Source organism: Zosterops lateralis (genome assembly GCF_965231275.1).
Source record: "Zosterops lateralis genome assembly, chromosome: Z".
NCBI lineage: Eukaryota > Metazoa > Chordata > Aves > Passeriformes > Zosteropidae > Zosterops > Zosterops lateralis.
Window position 1 is genome coordinate 63,056,780 of NC_139800.1, and position 12,562 is coordinate 63,069,341.

Sequence of the window (12,562 nt, forward strand, 5' to 3'; positions counted from 1 at the left end):
TTGCATTATTAGCTAGTATCTTTGCAACACACTCTGCTCATTTAAAATCTGTGCTTGGTGCTTCACTTGCAGTAGATACATCCTAGCAATAATCTGCATTTTAGTATTAAAATCTGTCATTCCACTCTCTTCATGGGACAGAAGATGTTTTGTAATTGTCTTTCAAATACGTTTGATCTATCCCATAACAAGATAAATAAGTCCTTTACAACAAATTAAGCTTACAGTGTGCTGTAAGCCATGTATTTACTTAATTTGCAATTTTGCTGTAGGCAAGTACTTTCCTCTTGGTTTGTTCCAGTTGTGGACTGTGTTACAGGCTGGAATGTTATGGCTACTTTTAGAGCGTTTCCTGAGCTGATTAATTTTTTCCATTCATCTCTTTGCAAATAGAGGTAAATTTAAAAGCCTTGGAAAACTACTTGAAATTACTCTTGGGAGTCTGGGTTATACAAAAGGCTGGGCCACTAAGGGGCACTGATAGATTACAAGGATTTTGCATTAGAGCTGACAAAAGATATGATAAGAAATATCATTTCTCAATGTCTCCAGATGCCTCGTGACACTAAACTACCAAATTGCTGGTCTTAACTTCTGACTCCATTTTTCTAGAGACCTTTCATTCAAACGCTGCATATAAATTATATGTAAGCTTAAGATGTTTTAATTTGCATATGCATTACTATTCAGTGAGAGGAAAATATTTTTTTAAGATAAAGAAATGTCATCAGACATCTTGAGACAATTCAGTAGATGCATGCTGACAGACAGTTTTAATTTGATAAAGTTTTGAATTTCAGAGGAAAAAAAAAATATTTTCTATAGTTAACTGGGAGGTTGGTATTCTCTAAAATATTTCTCTCTAAAAGGAGAAAGCAGTGCCATAAACTTAAGAACTTGTAAGGGGTAACCACATCTAGACACCACCCAGATTCATCAGGTGCTGCATCAGCAAGTTGCACAGTAAGGGTACAGGCATAATAATAAGTCAGATGTGGGAGTTAAATATGTTTTAAAGCAGATTTAAACAGCAAAGGATCATGACCAACATCTAGTAATTTTTTTGCATTATTCTAAACTAAAGGCCTGTTTTATGTTGTCTGATTTGTGTTTATTGAAGACCTGCACTATTATATTTATGGTTCCCAAGATAGATAAGCCTCCAGGAGGAGATTAAAGCTCAGTCCAGATCAGGAAGGGAGAGAACTGCTATGAAAAACAGGCTGCACAACTGGATATATATTGGGTAAGCAGACTGTAGTAGAGGGAAAGGGGAAAAAAAAGTGGGAGATGGATGGTAGGTGATCATGAAGAAGCTCAGCCTGTGCTTGCAGGTATAGTTGGCCAGCAGATCAATGGCAAGAATGTTTTCAGCATTAGGTCCATCTTCAGCACACAGTAATTTGAATATGTATATAACCTAAATGTAATGGGTCTCACGCTGTTTTGACGGTTACTGGTTGGGTTTTTTTCCTGTTGGACAAGAATTTAATGGATGCTAAAAAAGCATGCTTGTATTGAGGTACTTGAAAAATATATAGGGTCCTTCATGAAGAAGATAGAAGTGTGCAAATGTTCCAGATGAAACCAAAGATAATTACTATCCAGCATCTGTCAGCGTGTTCTAGCCAGAACAGTAGATTTACTGGGGGAAATTCATGTATTCTTTTGTGAAAGCATCTGACCACAACTGTGGTAAGAGGGGTTAGACTGCACAGACTTAGTGTTTTCTGCAGCAAAACGTGTTCAAAGGAGGATTTCATTATAACTAATATAACTGGGCTGGCTTAATTGCTTCCATGCCTACAGTTACAACTTTCCCACTCTAGGTGGCAATATACATTCACAGTAAGTTACCATGAATCTGGAAGATGTTTTGGGTATGCTTTTATTCCAGACTGCTACTGAAAAGTCAAGCTGTGACATCATGCATGCTAATCATTTCCTTACTGCAATACATAAGTAAGGGCAGGTCAACTCACAAGTTCCTGATCATAAGGTGACACAAGGTTTTCAGAATAACTAGAGTAAAAACATTCTGTCAGGAAGTCTTGATTAATCTCTTAATTCTCTACAAATCTCACCCCCAAAGAAAAAACAAACCAAAAAGCAGCCAACCAAACCCAATTATCAATTTAATACATGGGATTGTGCTGTCACTGCTTTGTATCGCTGTTTCCTTTAGTTGGGACAGGAGAACTTTATTGGAATTGTGTGTTGGACCTCAGTTGGTGGCTGAAGGCTACTTAAAGTGTCTAATGATAATATGAGGAAGAAAAAGGTAAGTGCTAATTCATAAGAAGCTAACAAATATTTAAATGTTTGTATATAGGTAACTATTTGCAGTGTAGGAAGAAAATCAGAGAAGGGAGATACTTACTTTGCTATTTCTTGATTAAAATTCCTACTTCATGCTTTTTGTATTAGAGAATTTGATGGTGATGTATAGTATATTTTAACAGTCTATTTTAATTACTATTGCATTTGCAAGTAATAGTTGTAGTCAGTAGTTTATGTTTTTAATGTTCTTGGTGAAGTATTCTTGTATTCATGACTTCATAGTCACTTCTAAGGACTTAAAAACCCTATTGTTCTTTCTTCTCTTAAAGTCATACAGACAATTACTTTTTCCCCTACTGAAGGAAAAAATAGTTTTCTTATTAGTGATATGTGATTAATGATATTCCTAGGGGGAAAAATATGAAAGCAGGATGGAGGTAGAGTAAACTTTTGTTTGTATGTTTACTTTGTTTTTAAAAACATTATGGTGGATGATTGTTTTCCTGCTTTTCTTTTGTTTTATTTTACAGTAACGAACTTTTGAAAGAAGTGGTATGGTGTACCTAAGCATTACATTTTTTTCCCACTTTTTATGTGAATGCTTCCAGTTCGTATTTGGATTGGAATGTGAAGAATTAAGTGATTTACCAAGTGTGAGATTGAGAAAATTAAACAAAAATAGCATTGTACTATCTGCAGTGAAGTTTAAGTTAGAGAAAAGCCTTTCATGCAGAGCTATGAATGGAAGTGAGCCATTCATTGTTCTCTTGCACAGGTGAATTTTGTAACATCCTTCATTTGAGGAGTACACAGATGCTCTTCTCTCTAAATTGAAACACAATAATTAATTACATTGGATCTACACAAAGTGTCAAATACCTCTCTCTGAAGCCTGATACAACATGGTGGATATTTTGATGCTTCAACTTGTAGAGTATGAAAATTGTTTTCAGTTTCTTTTAATTGCTGGAATTAAAAAATACAACAACACCTTATTTTGGTTCTGATTACATAATTACTATATAAGAACTGGTTTGGCATAAAGTTAGCTGCCAAAATCCTTTGGTTTCCTGATCATCAGTTGGAAACTACAATTTTTTTAAAAAATCCAATAATCATGAAATGTTGCATCTGTGTATGCTATGATAGTTTTTCTTCTTTTACCTTTATGAAATTAGAGAAACCTGTGATTAAAAAGAGGAAAATCTACTTCAGACAAACCTCTGTATTTCCAAATGCGTAATGTGTAAATACAGCTTTTAGTTGTGGAAATTTAACTCATAAAAATAATTTTGAAGTATGGTTGTGAAATACAGTATGAAAATAAAAATTGGGCACATTACTTTGACCTGATTTTCCCAAGGATGGAACTAAACTTATTTCCTCTCCTAAGCTAGTCAGTTTTTCCTCAATAAAGAAAAATACTCTGAGATGTTTGCATATGAGGAAGGAATTTAAGAGAATACTACTTAAAATATCACCTATGCTGATTCCTGTGATAATAAAAACTACAACTTAAAAACACACTATAGCAATTAGCAAACACATTGGTATAAAAATTATATAAGAACTAAGAAACTGAGTTATAAGAGAAGAATGTTGTTTTAGAAATGGGTGATTGCTGCAAGGAAAGAATTAACTTCTTCATTTCTTTAATAGAGTAAGCTTAAATTTACTTTGCTTTCCTTTTAGGAAAAAAAAAATTCTAGGTACCTAAAGGTGAAACTAGAGCAGCAGCAACAAACAGCCAGGTTAATCAGTTTGACTGTTCACATTATGGTATCTTTATATTATTTAGCATGGGATAGCTACTCAAAACACTTTTTAAAGCAATGATTACCGTAAGAGTGCTCTGCCTGGCTGACACCAGCATCTGCTGGTAACTGCCCGCTGTTTTCAACAGGGGTACTCAAAGCCGTGCCCTATGGGCCAGGGACAGCTTATAGGGTGCCCTGCCTTTTTTGCCATGGCTTGGCCATCAGGCTGTACCTGAGAGGTAACCCTTGCCCAGACTCCACAATTGCCAGAGTCACCTGTGAAGCCAACAGTCAAGTGTTTGTTCCTTGCCTGCTGAGCAGCCAGCAATTTGTTAAACACACATGTCACATGAATATGGATGTGTCTTCAGCCTTTGGAAGACTGGCACAGACAATAGACAGTATTATTCACTATCAGGCTGCCCATCTTTTGCACTATTACACTGCATCTATTGCACTGTATGATCTGGCATTGCTTTAAGTCTTGTGTTCCACTCTGAGAATGGGTGGGCTCAGTGTACTTCACAGACATCCTATAAATTCAAGATTTCCTCTTGCTTTCAGCCACAGGTCACTAAAGGGAAGACTTCCTTCTTTCTTAGTCAAGCATGATGCTCCATGTACATTCATCATTGTTTAACCCTTGATTTTAAGGTTTTTTGTTTGTTTGTTTGTTTGTTTGTTTTTGTTTGGGAGGTTTTTTGTTTGTTTGTTTGTTTGGTTGGTTGGTTTTGGTTTTTGTGAATAGTTGATTTTTAGGTAAACAATTTTCAGTTAGTTCAAATTAGAGAGATCAGTCATGTGGATAAGGCTCCTTTTTTAGACTTAAGCACAAAGATTTTTGTTTGTCTCCTCTAAAGCTCAAAGCATTTGCTTTGGCACATCTTTGAATATGAATACTAACACAAACCTCCACCTGCCCAGTTCTAACTTTTGTATAGTCCCTGTGAGAAAGATACCATAAAAACATAGAATGCTAAGTGTTTGGAAGGACCTTAAAATCATTTTGAAGGGATTTAAAATCTAGTCCCACTCCCTGCTGCCTGGTGAAAAGGGGCACCTCCCACTAGACCAGGTTGCTCAAGGACTTACCGAATCTGGGCTAGAACGCTGCCTGGGCTGGGACATCTCCAGCTTCCCTGCAGATCCCTTTCAGTTACTGGAATGTTGCTATGAGGTCTGTTCTCCAGGCTGCAGAGTCCAAACTATCTCAGCCTTTGTAGTGGATATTTTCCAGTCCTCTTACCAACCTCATGGCCCTCCTCTGGACTTGCTCCAACAGTTTAATGTCTTTATGTTGGGGACAACAGAACTGTACAGAGAGTGGGTGACTCCAGGTGGGTCTCAAGAGCAGAGCAGAGGGGCAAAATCACCTCCTTTAATCTGACGGCCACACTCCTTTGGATGCAGCCTGGAATGCATTTGTCTTTCTGGGCTGCAAGTGCTTGCTGCTGGCCCAGTTTTTCATCAACTATCACTCCCAAGTCTTTGTCCACAGGGCTGCTCTTGATTACTTCCCTGCCCCACCTGTGGGTGTGTCTGGGATTGCCCTGAGCCAAGTGTAGGACCTTGCACTTAGGTTTGTTGAACTTTTTGAGGTTTGCATTGGCTTGCTTCTCAGGCCTGTCAAGGTCCCTCTGGATGTCCTGCCTTCCCTCCACCATGTTTGACTGCACCCCTCAGCCTGGTTTTATTGGCAAACGCTGAGGGTGCTCTTGCTCCCAATGTCCATGTCAACAAAAAAAGATGGTGAAGAGTATCAGCCCCATACCAACCCCAGCTTGTGACTAGTATGAAAAAACAGGTGGGAAAGCAAAATACAGATTTTGACAGTTGTTTTAAAATGAGGATTTGAGAACTCTTGGGTACTGTCTGGAAGAAATGTCATTGAAGAATCCATATGCCTGTCATTTGACACAGTCCAGAAAGCTAAGTCAGACAGAATTCTTACCTTCTAGGAGTACTCTGAAAGGTTGTTACTTTTGAAAAATCTGTTGACCACTCTGAGAGATACAAGGAATGAGAGAACAAACAGAGGAGAGGCAATGTTCCCTGAGGACTATTCTACAAAAACTTCAAGATTGCTTATTCTTAGAAGTAAGAATTGTGTTACTGGTTAATAAAGGCTTCCCAGAAATTTTGAAAATTTTGTAGGTGATACTGTTTAGCTGAACATACCATCTGAGGAGTCATTGAGTGTTGAGGTAAAAACCACAGTGTTATCCATTGATCCTGCATCTTGTGTTTGTCTTCACTACCTGAAAGGAGGTTGCAATGAGGCAGATGTTGGGCTTTTGTCCCAAATTACAAGAGAGAATAACCTCAAGTTGTGCCAGGGAGGCTTAGATTGCATTTTAGGGTAAATTTCTTCCCTGGAACAGTTGCCAAGCATTAGGACAGGCTGTTCAGAGAAGTTATAGAGTCACCATCCCTGGAGGGTTTAAAAAGATGTGTAGATATGGCACTTAATGACATTGTTTGGTGGTGGACTTGGCAGTGCTGGGTTAATGGTTGGTTGATCTTAGAGGTCTTTTCCAATCTAAATTATCCTATGGATCTATAGTTGTTGCCCTGCAAAAGTACTGTGCTTCTCTATAAATGTAAAGCATTTATCCAATGAGATGGAGGTTACTACACATTAAAACTGACAAACACACTTCCATACCAAGTCCTCCTAGAATTCCTCCACTATTTTTCCTACTAATCTTGTGTTAAGAAAATTTGGTAATAGAGACTAGAGACGTAATGTGAAATATTGTTTCTCCATTCTGGACTGTGATGTCCTGCTGTAGGAAGCAATATGCTGGGTTCCATGGGACCCTCACTGCAAGCACAGAAGCTATTTGTGGTTGTAACAAGATTAAACTGTCCTATCATATTTTGTTTTTTCAGTCTATACCAAGGGTATTTCAGAATGCATTCCAGGAGAATTATGGTTGGTTATTTGTGATTGTGACCATCAAGTTAAGAAAGCACCCCACTGCATTCCTGGTAACCTAAAAACTCTGAAGTTATAAAAACAATTTTTCTCATAGAATAAGTTCTGCAGACTGTCCAATTGACTTCAAATAATTCTTCATACATTCTAATACAACATCAGAACTATATTGAGGGAAATTGAGCCATACTCAGATATCAATAACTAATTATGGCATGGATGTCATGCCTAAAAAAGAAGATATCCTGTCTGTATGTATTTCAATATTCAAAATTATCTTCCTTCTTGCCTACTGTTGAAGCACATTCATCCTGCAAAGAAGTAGATAATTGACATTTATATGCCTGTCCGGATACTGTAATCTTTTAATTAAAAAAAATCTATTTGTGATGAGGGAAGTAGTGTTCTCCTTTGTTGGCAGATCAGTTTCTAGTATCAGTGTGCATTGGGCAGCAGGAAGGAAGATTTACTATGATCGGATCTGGAACAATCATTGTATATATGCATACTGTGAAATAAGATAAAGAATGATTTGAGCTTACTCCAAGAGGTTGCCTTCACACACTGCATGTTGAAGGGGAAGAACAAAGCAGAAAATTCTGTTCTGTTGTAGTTCAGAATCTGCATGATAAAACAGTATTTTTTACTCTAAGGAACAAAATTCTGCCACAATGCCTTTCCACACCATGCTAAAGCAGAGACTGAAACAGTCATCATCTGATGAGGGTGTTCAATATATCTGCTGCCAGCCTTTGGTCTTGGATTGACTAATGCTACTTCTTTAGTTTTGTTAGATAAAGATAAATAAGCCTGAAGGCAGGCTCATTTGTTGGTGATTATATGAATGGGGAGAAACCTAGAAGCAGTCTACCAGTTTTATTCCTTGCTCCTTCTGCTGCATCATCAGTTCTTGAAGGTCTGCTAGGGCACTAAGGCAAAGGTAAAGGTGTGTATATAGTCTTATGAAACTCGGTATATTCACTGTGCTTGGACATGATGAAACAATGAAACTGGGAGTTCCCTCTAAAACAGATTAGTGCAGGAGATGTAAATTAGTTTGGGCTTTTTCATTCCAAAGTCTGTATGAACATCTAGTAGATTCTGCCTGATTAAACATGATGGATGGAAAAAAAACCAAAAACATTTCAGTGTACATTGCTGGGTATGAGGGGTGATATAACAGATCTTAGAGAACAGTGTGGGTATTTGGATATTTTTGCCTTTGCAGGTCACCCATGGAAACCACAGAAACAAACCCATTGGTATCTGTTTCTATTAAGTGTGTTATCCTTCTTTGAGATTGCTTTTTGGTTCACTTGGACTTTGAAAACAATGCAAGGTGATTAATGAATTAATGCAGTCATACTTTGACAAGTATATATTTCACTTACTTAGGACATGAAAAGCAGGAGATGTGATGCACTGTTCCTAATGAGCGTCCAAGAACTGAGCTGTCTGCACTGCTTTTGAAGTGACAGCTTAGACACTGGAAATAAAAGATTAACAAAAAAGAAGCTTAAAGGATGGACAAGCAAGATAGCACTGGTCTTAAGGTAAGTCTGTAGAAATAAGATTGATAAGGAGGAAACATCTCAGCAGTTCTGATTTCTAGAGAAAACAGGAGAGTACATGAGAGTTATGTGGACTTCGAACTACTTAAGTGGCTGTTATAAAACATACCACATGTGTTTTCGTATCAGTGAAGTGCTGAGAATTGGGTGTGGGAATTTGCAGCATAAGTTGGCTTATATGGCATTTCACAGCAGATTTTTAGGTCTTTGTACTAGGTAAGAAATGGCAAGACCTGATTTCAAGAAAGACTTAGAATTTCTTATGTCCAAAAGACTGTTCACAACTTAGAAAGAAATGGCAGAAACTTACAATCAGTGGAATATGTACATGTAGCTGTGACCTAGTAAGTCAAATGCGCCTGCATGTACTGGGATACTTGTGTTTCAAGTTCCTTATGGAGTTCAGATTCATATGAAGAGTAGGCACAGTAACAGTTACTGATACATCCTATTAAAAGATTTATTTTCTTAATTTATAAATGTTGATGATACCTGCAAATTGAGCCAAATGCTTCTATGCTGACACAGGATGACTTGATTGGGAAAATTTAATTGACAATAGTGTAATACCTTAAAAAAGGTGTAGCTAGGTAAAGAGTGAACGTGATGTTCAACACCTGCTAAAATTTCTAAAGTCCATGCTGTTATTTAAAGCTCTAATACTTTCTTAAGGTGACCGTGTGGGAGATGCAATATAAAAATCTAAAGACAAAAAAGAAGAAATACAGAAAGCAGAAAACCATGTTTGGCAGGGGGCTGGAAACAGTTTCATTATCATCTTTGTCTTTTAAATAATAGTTTATGTGAAACCACTGCTAAATTTGACAGCCAGTATTTCAAAAGGCCTTGAGGCACACCCAAGGACCAAGCAGACTCTGACTTTTGGGGTGCTGCTGAGACTGTGTGTCTGAACCATCTTCTCCCTAGTGCTCACAGAGGCTCTGCTCAGGCTCCAGCAGTGGAACAGCACGGTCTGAAAGCAAGCCTCTCCTCTAGGGAGGAGGGGGAGGGAGAGCTGAGCACACCAGAGAAAGATAAAACTTGGCTGAGCAGGAAAATGAGAAACTGAGAGACCAGAAAATGGGAGAAACATCTAGAAAGAGCAAGTGGATAGGAAATATAGATAACATCCAGAATCAGATGGACAGTGGAGGTCAAAGTCAATACAGTGGCCAGAAACAAATAAAATAAAAAGAAACAGTAGGTAAGAAGCAGTTGGGAGAGCAGAGCGGAGAAACCAAAGGATTGGAGCCTGGAATTTATTATAGGAAGAGGGTAAGTTTGAGAGAAGAAGAAATGGTGGAGATAGTCTGAAAAGCAAGGTTTGAGAAACAAGTTGAAGAAAACAAAGACTGGAAACAAACTCAGGATAAAGAAGAATGCTGCGTGCCTGTTTTATTAGTTTACAGTAGGTATAACGAGGTATGATTATTGCAGGGACTTTGTTTGGCTTAATGGCTGTGGTCCTTGGGACATTCCAGGGCTCCAGTCCTGCAGGGGACAGTTGGTAACTGTTGAGGGGCTGTTGAAGTTCCTTCTTTAAGTTTTGTCACTGTGGAAAAAGTGATACAGAAGGTATGTGAAGATGACTAGGAAGATCACGAAACTAAGTGTTCAAAAATTTGCGTTTATATCCACATTTCATCACTTTATGAAAATTTTAATCAATATGCTTGTCACATACTGTTTCCTTACCCATTGGTTGTGTTTGTTGTCATGAGCTGTAATACTGCTACCGTTCCTTTTTACCTTTTTGCCTTCAATAATGTCTTGATTACCTGTGATTCAAGTCTTCGTATTTTATAATTCAAGAGAAATGCTAATTTCCTCTTGGACCTTTTTGTCACTTTAATCGTAACTCGTACCATGAATTTACTTTTACCGCCCCTTGAAAAACGACTGAGGCGTTAGGAGCCGGGCTGAGATGGGGGCAAGCCGGAGTCAGTGAGCTCGGGGTACCTGTGTGAGAAAGAATTCGGGAGGGTGGGAAAGAGGGCCCGGGAGGGAAGGTGTGAGCGGGGCCCGGCCGTCGGGGTTCCCGAGGGCGGAAAGCAGCCGAGGCAGCGCGGTGCCGCCCGCTGCGCCTCCCGGGGCCGGGACAGACAGCCGCCGGCTCACCGCGAGGTGCGGGGTAAAGGACGGCGCCCCGCCCGCCCCGCCGCGGGACAAGGATCCCGATCCCGATCCCGATCCCGGGGCATGGCGGCGCGGCGGGACCTGCTGCTGTCGCCGCCGGGCTCCGTGTGCCGCGGGCCCCGCTGGGGACGCGCCCGGCACCCCCCGCACCGCGACCCCGCCGGCCCGCAGGTGAGGGCGGGCACCCGCTGTCCCCCGTGTCCCCCCGTGTCCCGCCGTGTCCCGCCGAGCGGCGGGGCTGTGATCAGCCCTCCCCGGCCCCGTGTCTGCGGCCCGAGGGGCGGTGTCGGCGCCGGGGCCGGTTCGGACCGAGCGCTCCCGGAGTCCCGCGGCGCTCCCCGCGCCAAGCGCCAGCGGCATCGGGCTCCGTCTGAGCCCGGGCGGCCTGGGGAGAGCAGATCGGTGCGGGTAAAGAGAAACGCCTGGGCTTCTGGGGGCTGTTCTACCAGAGATTTGGGGTTCTGCGGCCGGTGCTGCTCGGCTCCGTGCGTTTCTGCAGACGGGCACTTGAGTGGTTTCATGCAAACACATGGATCCGCTCGTATTCTGGTAGCCAGGATAAGATTTTAGCAAAGAAAGAGTGCCCACGCTACGGGCAGGACACGGCAGGGCAGGTTTGCGGCGGTGATATTCCAAATGGGGTTAAGTGTAACCCGTCAGAAGAGTGCCGCCGGCTTTGGTAAATTGTCTTCTTTCCCCTATGATGTTGACCGAATGCTTTCGTTTGTTTGTAGTTTTGGAGGGTTTTTTTCCTGTTTGTTTTTTTCTTTAAATTTAAAGATGGAACGTTGGTGATCCAGATTGGGGTTTGGGGTTTAGGAAGAGAGCTCTGCTACTGTACATTACATTATGGGCCTGGATGATATTTCACACAGGTCAGGCTGTAGCAACATTGCTGTAGCAAAGTATCTTCTGTATCTTTTTCTGATATACTTGCTGGTAAAAGAAACATGCTTACAGTGGAATACTCTTTATATGTCTCTTTGTGGACATAATTTTCGAAATACACAATATCTGCTTGTAAACTAAGAAAAAAAAAAAAAGAGCTAGGAACACCTAGTTGTGAACACCTGAAATTAGACCACAAAATTCTGTTACCAAAACACTGGAGTAGCCGATTTTTAGAGATTCATATCTTTTGGACCTGCTAGGGGAATTGTAGTGTGACCAAAGAGAATCAGTGGATACTGATATGAGCCTAAAATTAGTTTAAGGAAACATCATCATGGTTTTCTTTCTCTCTGAAGCATACTCTGAAGTTGTGAAATCAATTTACAGATTTTTGGTAGGTTTATTTTATACCATAACAACCTTATTTAAAATACTGATAGGCTTATATTGTAGTATTAAAACCCACCATAAGCAGCAAGTACATTGTTGTGTTTGAACCAGTTTCCTTAATTGTTAATGGCTTGATAAGGAAAAACTGAAGATTTCACTACTGTTGCAAGATCCCCTGATCTTGCAATCAAAGTGACTGGCCAGAAGTGAATGTGTTGAAGTATGTTGTTTCTAGTAGTAACCAGATCAGAAAGAAAACATAAAAATCATCCAGAACTATACCAGAAAAAAACATTTCTCTGTGAGTTTCATTGTCAGGTTTTTTGTTTTTAGATTATCGGAACAGGGAGCAGATAATTTTACTTGTTACTGCTTTCTCCCTCTGCCCCTTTATGACCCTCTAGTGAAAGGCAAAACACCATGTGGTAGTATTTGAAAGAGCAGAAGGTGAGTTTGAAATGTCTACAGCTCATAAAAGAAAATGTAGTTTCAATAAACATGTCTGTCCAGGCATAGACATGATTATGCAGTGCAGACAATACTGTGGTCTGGGCTGTGGGTAAATTATTTATGCGCCTGGGTTTCAGTTTTCAAAATCG

General features: G+C 40.1%; 1 protein-coding gene across 4 annotated transcripts in view; it reads left to right on the forward strand.

The window, feature by feature from the left end:
* The first annotated feature begins 2,005 nt into the window (after window positions 1–2,005).
* Window positions 2,006–12,562, forward strand: part of TRPM6 (transient receptor potential cation channel subfamily M member 6) — a 92,471-nt gene continuing 81,914 nt past the window's right edge. For all 4 annotated transcript variants that reach the window (XM_083884227.1, XM_083884228.1, XM_083884230.1 and 1 more), the window contains exons 1-2: window positions 2,006–2,281; window positions 8,371–8,528. In XM_083884227.1, coding sequence (XP_083740353.1) covers window positions 8,499–8,528 — 30 coding nt within the window. In that variant the 5' untranslated portion in view covers window positions 2,006–2,281; window positions 8,371–8,498. The remainder of the gene's footprint in view (window positions 2,282–8,370; window positions 8,529–12,562) is intronic.